The 7,147-nt window shown below is 35.5% G+C and overlaps 1 protein-coding gene across 1 annotated transcript; it reads right to left on the bottom strand.

Annotated features, from left to right (window-relative positions):
- Positions 1–3,033: 3,033 nt before the first annotated feature.
- On the bottom strand, positions 3,034–6,887 carry LOC106109130 (filaggrin-like). Its single transcript, XM_013290532.1, has 2 exons — positions 4,276–6,887; positions 3,034–3,760 (listed from the first exon to the last, which is right to left on the bottom strand). Exons 1-2 carry the CDS (start codon positions 6,885–6,887, stop codon positions 3,034–3,036), a joined length of 3,339 nt encoding a protein of 1,112 aa, XP_013145986.1.
- Positions 6,888–7,147: the final 260 nt, after the last annotated feature.

Below are 7,147 nucleotides of genomic sequence, written 5' to 3'. Positions count from 1 at the left end.
CGCGGGCGAAAGCTAACACAATAAAACAAATAATTCAATTATGTCTATTCTTATTTCTCAAAAACTTCTAGTTGGTTCCTAAAAAAAATCACACTCTACCAAGAAAAAAATTATCTTTCTATCTTTGTATTTATTAAAAAACATACTTACATTCGGTACTCTTTCAATCACTCTAGATTTTAAAACAGTTAGGTCCATATCATCTCTATTTTCCGACGGGTGTATATGTCTTGCATCTCCGAACATTCCGAGTAGAGCAACAATCGTTAACGTTAGTAATCGATTCATTGTTTTGTGGATAGGGGAACACAAACTTACTAGCGAGGAGTTGCAATGTGTATGCCAAATAAGGATCAGCCGATCGTCTTTTAAATGATGCGATATTCGTTATCTTTGAAACTTTTACGTCATTGGACTACGGGCTGCCACCATTATTGGAATTGCCCTGTTATTGTAAATTAACATTTAGGTTAATCTTATGAACTAGTTGTTTTGGTTCGTAATTATTCTATAATGTTACGTTAATTTTAACCAGTGATCATCATTTACCAACTATCATTTATTATTAATTTGTCAAAATGGTGGTGTTCTACGCGATGACGACACCCACGGCAAGATAGTGGTGGTTTGGATCCTACGGAAGTAGAGTAAAGAGGAAGACGATGATGATGATTTATTATTAAACGACACGCCATCGTCTCCTATTCGTCTTAGGGACTCGAGTTTCGTGTTTCATTATTAGCTTAATTTCTTAAATTTAGTTAAGTAAATCAAAATTTGATTTCTATAATATTTTATTAGCATTGTGAATATGTTATAGAAACTTTAAGTTATGTTTATGTTATAGAAATCTTGACATCGATAAAGAAACATTTTTAATAAGGTGCCAACCCTATTAAAATAAACAATACTGTTTATTTTCACAGATGCTACGTGGCAGGCACCAGGCAGACTGCTTACTGTTTGATCGTGTGACGACATTAGACCAACCCATCTACGTCATCTCATATTGACGTAATGTGGTAAAGTACCTGGATGGTTCTTCGGTTTGTGGCCAACATTGTACGCCTTTCATGGAAAAAAAACCTTAATAGCGTGCGCACACCTTTGAATAAACCATCGTACAACAGTTGTGCGATTGTCGATTGTTTCGCCCATTCAACAGTTTAGTTGCACAACTAAAAAAGTAATGTGCGCACCTCCATATAAGCTCAGGAATCAAAGCGCGACTAAACAGTTATGCGATAGTTTAGTAAAAGGTGTGCACGCGCTCTGAATGTGACAGGAAGTCCACTTCTTATATAGAGTTTAGAATTAGTTAACAATGATTTAGGATAAAGATTTTATTCTTATTATAGGATTTAACTAAATTTAGTGCGCTTTAGTGTTACCACCCCCCACGTAGCTTTTTTTGCATTAGAATCGGTCTAAGTTCGAACCATGTATTTCTCTTAACTAATTATCTAATTTGAAAATTCTTAACAGTCTATTGAAATTTTCATTATCATAAAAACATAATTTATATTATCTTCGTTTTCAGAACTGTTTTTAATCTAGGAATATCTGTAACAAGACTTATCTAGTCTTTATAGTGGAGTTGTTATTGTGGGAATTGTTTTGATAGTAATCATGTAGGAAAGTAGAATGGAAAACAAAGCTGTAAACAAAATCGAGTTGTCACCGTTTTGTTTTTAACACAATTCCAGTTAATTGAGAAGAAAATTATTGAGGAAAATAACATAGTATCTTATTTAGATGATTTGCTTTAAATTAACGTAAAATATTTTTTGATTACTCTTATTTTTGAGCACTTTGTTAATGTTATAGTTTTAATAGATAATTGCCTCAAAAAAATATAATCTTATATAAAATAAAATAAATAAATTTCTAGTAACCTCGTCAAATACTTCGAGCATTTCCCAGAAATCACGCCACATGCGAATTATTTCGCAATCGCACGTGCGCTTGCGTTTTATGTAACACAAACAAACCTTTGTCGATATTACAGCTAAGTACAATTCATTTTAAAATGTTTATCAAAATTTCATCGTTTAATCTTATCATATGATAACGTTACTGGAAAAATTTACTATTTCTTTCAAACGCCATCGTTGAAGAGCTATTAATAACAAAAATAAAAGATAAACCTGAAAGATTGACAGGGAATGTCGATTTTGTCAAAGTCCAAATGAATCACATAGGCAAATCGTTTTTACAAACTTTGTTGCAGAAGTGTTACTAAGAAAGAAATTATTAAAACAAAAAACTGTGCACTGGTTCATTTACTTCTTTTCTTACAAAAGTATTCGTAACATTAACGATCGTAATTTTGCCAAAGTGAATCATTCGTGATGGTGGTCCGACGACGGGTGATGCATTGCAGGTTGGTGCCCATCACCTCACCCGGCGGACACGTCGCCTTGTCTGGAACAAAATAGTTAATTAAGTAGAAATAAAACACGTGACGTTTAACCCTTAATAACATAAATGAATACTAATCAAATGACATCTAATTTTTTACAATCGCTCAAGATTGAAGCTGCAAGGGGTCAAAAATATATCCCGGGAAGACAGCAACATGACATCTTCTCGTTTTGGTGATTTTTTTGCAAGCACGAGACGTATTTTCTTGGGGTCATAGAGACGCTCCCATAAACATCCTTTTAATTCATAATAAATAAAAAAGTATAACTACCATGCGTAATTTATTTATTTAAATCATACTTCATACTAATATTATAAATGCGAAAGTTTAGATGGATGGATGGATGTTTGTTAGAGTTTGTAGCCTAAACGGCTGAAGGAATTTCGATGAAATTTGGTATAGATATAGAGGATAGTCTGGAAGAACACATAGGCTACTCACTTTTGTTTTTTTTTTTTAATTCCATGCGGACGGAGCCGCGGGCGAAAGCTAGTAGTTCAATAAAACATCAACACATTTTTAACCGTTTTATTTAAAAACAATTGCGATTGTCACATACAAAGTAAAGTAAAAGATATTTAATAAATAAGTTAAACGCTCGTTTAACGTTATTCAGTATGGATTTCCGTATGAGGATAATCCTCAGAAATGTCTCTTTCGGAAGTAACTTTAGGTTTGTATCTGTATAACAATTGATGGTCATAAGCGCGTAACTCGCTTTCTGGGTAATAACCTATCACGCCATCATTATTCATCAATTCTCGAGCATTTAGTGGATATGAACGAACTAACTGTTCATATTGTCCATACGGATCACGTTGCAACGGTACTTCCATTGTAGGTATAATATTCTTCATTACAGAATCTTGGGATAGATGCGCCCAAAATTCCTCTTCAGATGTCGACCTTTCAGGGCTTAGATGTATCGGAACGAATACAGTATTTTGTTTAAGTAACTCAGGATTATAATATTGTCTATTTTCATAATAATTTCCCATCCGAGGTCGAGTTACGTAGACTGCAGGAAGTGTATCCAGTGTTGGTAACCTTAAATACGTATTTTGATACATGTTTGTTTTGTATGCCCCTAAATAGTCCTTTGCATATTGCGGCATAGTCATCATATATTCGTTGGCGTATTGTAGATTGTTTATGTACATCCTTGCAGGTATTTTAAACATGCCTCGTTTCGTATTACCTTGTTCCTCACTGTTTAGGTTATTAGAAACTTCAGGACACGGCTTTTGTTGGTCTTCTTCAGATGCGGCAGGCAAAGATTGGAGAATCTCGGTGTGAGGTTCATCTTCATTTATTGGTAAACATTTTAAAACACCGCTTTGTATTATTATCAATAATAGTATTTTAATACTGTTCTTCATGATTTAATTATTTGCGTCCTATTCAATGCCACAGTGAGTTTATAATGTTACATTGTGAATATAAAATTGTGTTCAGCAAAAGTTTCGTATTTCATTTGTTAGCATTTTTAAGTCGACATGTTCTTACGTTAGCCGGTAAATGTTACACTTACAATTATAATTTTCATAAAGAGAAAATATAAACTTTAGGTACAATAACATAACTTTAGTATGAAACTATAATTTATACAAAATATTGGTAGCAATACCAACCGTAATTGCTAAATGAAGTTGAGAATAAATAGAGGACAAGGTTGTTATAAAAGAAGCATTTAGAATGTTATAAAAAATTTAATGTCAGTTTTAGAATCATTTTATACAATAAATTACATACAACATAAATGTGTAAACAGTCGAGCATAATTCGTTATCGTATTTCATACAAAAATGACTTAGTTTATCACATTAGCAGTTTCAGTTTTGCTTTTAGACATTATCTTAGACATCGTTTTGACTTCACGCTTGGAATTAGAGTTCTTTGTTTCCCGCTTTTTGTGGTATCTGTAGGCATCCATAGATCTGTACGAAGGCGCGGTATAAGTAGGTTGTCCTTTAGCTAACGTACCAGAGACTACGTTAGGGGAACAGCTTAGAAGTAAAGGTATGCCACAACCTCCTACGTTAGCATTGGGGAACAAGCCCACAGCACCGGATGCGCTGCTGGATACCGGTTGCATATTGTGCTGCTCCTGATATCCTGATCCCTTGTTATTTCCTTGAGTGTTGTAGTACTGAGGATACTCTCCAGCCGATCTCAGCATCGCTTCTCTCATACCAACACGCTCGCTAGCTTGCACCATGCTGTCACTCTCACTCATTTGCTCATTGTGGAACATTGCTTGACCATGTGGACCAGTTGAGAAGTGGTGGTGTGGAATATTTAATTGGTGCTGTGACTGCATACTCATACTGGTGCTGTCGCTGAACCCCATGTTGGCTCTCATTGCTGGCATCATGGAATGATCGTGGGCAAAACGTCCATTAGACAGCTGACTGTTGTGGTGTGCGGAATGGATTTCTTCGTTTCTTAATCGAGAATTAGGGTGTGAGGTAGCCATGGAGGGCCTGAAATGATCATCAAACGGCATCCTCTCTGAATGTTGATGTTGCGATTGCTCATGTAGTCTATGCAGATGTTCTCCTTGATGTGTCGTGTGATGGTGATGACCTGTTGTATGCTCACTTTTTGTCATGCTTTCTTGTGAATGAATGCCAGACTTCCCTTGCTGCATTTTATTGTCCATCTTAAGCGTATCCGACATTGAAGTGTCCATGCCTCTTTCTTGTGCCCATCTTGTATTATCTTGCCCATTAAAATGATGCTGCATGGTTTCATCCATCTTTCCTACGTCATTATTAGCTTTTCTTATAGTTGCACTCTGGGAATTATCGTTAATTAAACTTTGTGAAGTCTCGTGTTGAGTATGTACTTCGTTAGAACTCATTGTTCTCAGCGCCTGGTTGTTTTCATCCATTGCTAGGCGTGTCCTCACTGGCTCACCTAATTGGTGCGAAATTCCAGAAGTGTCGCTGTTCATCGTTGAATGGAGCTTATTTGGTTCACTCTGAATTTCTTGTGTAGCTTCACGTGGTGGCATGGCGATAGAAGAATGAGAGTCAAATGATGTATCCGAATTAGTTGATGATTTTACTTGCTGAAGTGTGTCTGCGTCCATTTCAGTACTGGATTGTTTTGCTAAATGAGTATGATGTGTTTGTGCGTTAATATGGTCATTCATTGAAGAATCCGAAGCTTGACCATCATCCTGTGACTTAAATTCTTCGACATTCATATGAGCCATATGATTTGAATGACTTAGATGCTCATCTACATGATCTGGGTTCAGAGTATGTTCCATTTCATCCGATTTTCTTTTTACCATATGTGTGATTGTACGTTTATCCTGCATGTGATCCTGTAAGGCCGCAATAGTATTCGCTCCCAACATCTTTTCGTCATGTCCTGCTAATTTAGTCGTTACATGAGTGGTTTTAACGTTGCTGCTTTGTAAAGTATGGTGATCAATGTCAGTTGACTTTGAAGACATTTCTTCCTCACTTGCTTTAGGTATAGGAACTTCTACCAATCTTAAGCTGTCACTTTGTAAACTACCCTTTCTATTGATGTCTTGTGTAATAGACATTTCTGTATCTTCATTATTTCTTGACAGTGATTCCATACTTTGTATATTTGGTGACATTTTGTCTACATTTTCCATCATGGTGTTATGTGAATTACTTTGTAGAAGTTTTCTATCGCTCGCTTCATTATCTTTTACAAATCTATCCTCGATGTTTCTTCCTGAATCTTCTTGTATTCTTTTCATTTCTTCCTTCCATTGCATCATTCGGCTTTCTTCAGTATCTTCATAGCTCTTGTTTTTAGGATCCTTTTTGTCCGTATTTGTCGATTTTGAACTATCTTCAATGTGTTTGACTAAATCATCTAAAACTGTATGAAGTGTTACAAAATCATCGTGCATATGTGTCTTTGTTTGTCCACTCTGCAGCTGCTCTTCAGTTAACAAATCCGTCGATGTATCTTCCAATGTTTGCAAATCTTTTTGCATATGTTCAACCACTTCTTTAACCATTTTTAATGTTTTCTTCATTTCCTTTTTAGTCATATTTTCACGAGACCTAAAAAATGTAGGGTCAAACCTCATTTGGTTAGAATTTGTCTCGCTGTCTTCTTCGCAAATATTAACTTTAACTTGTTTGTTGCATTTTTGTTTAGAGTCAGTTAGCATTTGTTGCTCGTCAGCGCTTCGATAGAGGTGGTAACCTTTTTTAATTAATAAAGGGCGTTGAGATGCGATGATGCTTCTTTCTTGTAACGATGAATCACTTAAACTTTGATGAAATTGGGTACCTGAATGTTCATCGTGGGTGTCAAGGGTCGACTCCTGATCTTGAAGTTGAGCTCTTCCAATAAATTCTGTTTGCGTTTCGACTGCTTCAATTGGGTGCAATTGGTCTTGTAGCGTAGAGGGTTTCGAGAAGCACGTGTACCACAATGTTAAGAATACTACTAGCGTCTTCATTGTGATCGATGGCGCAATTGATGGTGAGATGGAATTGTGATCTCAATTTATACAAACGAATCTATCAAACGCTACGTGCCCTTTTTACAAACGGCGCACGTCACACTTTCCGCATCGCAAAACATTACATACTTAACTAAGTATAATTTGAACAACTGTTCAAATTATTTTTTTAAGAATTATCTTAAAATATCATATAGTACAATATAAATAGTGTATTTTGTACTGTACCATTATACTATATTATCAATTAATTAATA

This window comes from Papilio polytes, unplaced genomic scaffold (assembly GCF_000836215.1).
Source record: "Papilio polytes unplaced genomic scaffold, Ppol_1.0 DF821289.1, whole genome shotgun sequence".
Classification (NCBI taxonomy): domain Eukaryota; kingdom Metazoa; phylum Arthropoda; class Insecta; order Lepidoptera; family Papilionidae; genus Papilio; species Papilio polytes.
The sequence above is the reverse complement of the archived record's forward strand: the minus strand, read 5'-3'. Positions and strand labels throughout refer to the sequence as shown.

Excerpts from the sequence above, each read along its gene's own strand:
- LOC106109130 (XM_013290532.1), bottom strand. The coding sequence starts at position 6,887 with ATGAAGACGCTAGTAGTATTCTTAACATTGTGGTACACGTGCTTCTCG. Across the intron at positions 3,761-4,275 it reads AAAACGATGTCTAAGATAAT|CGGTGTTTTAAAATGTTTAC; the intron begins GTCTAAAAGCAA and ends AATAATACAAAG.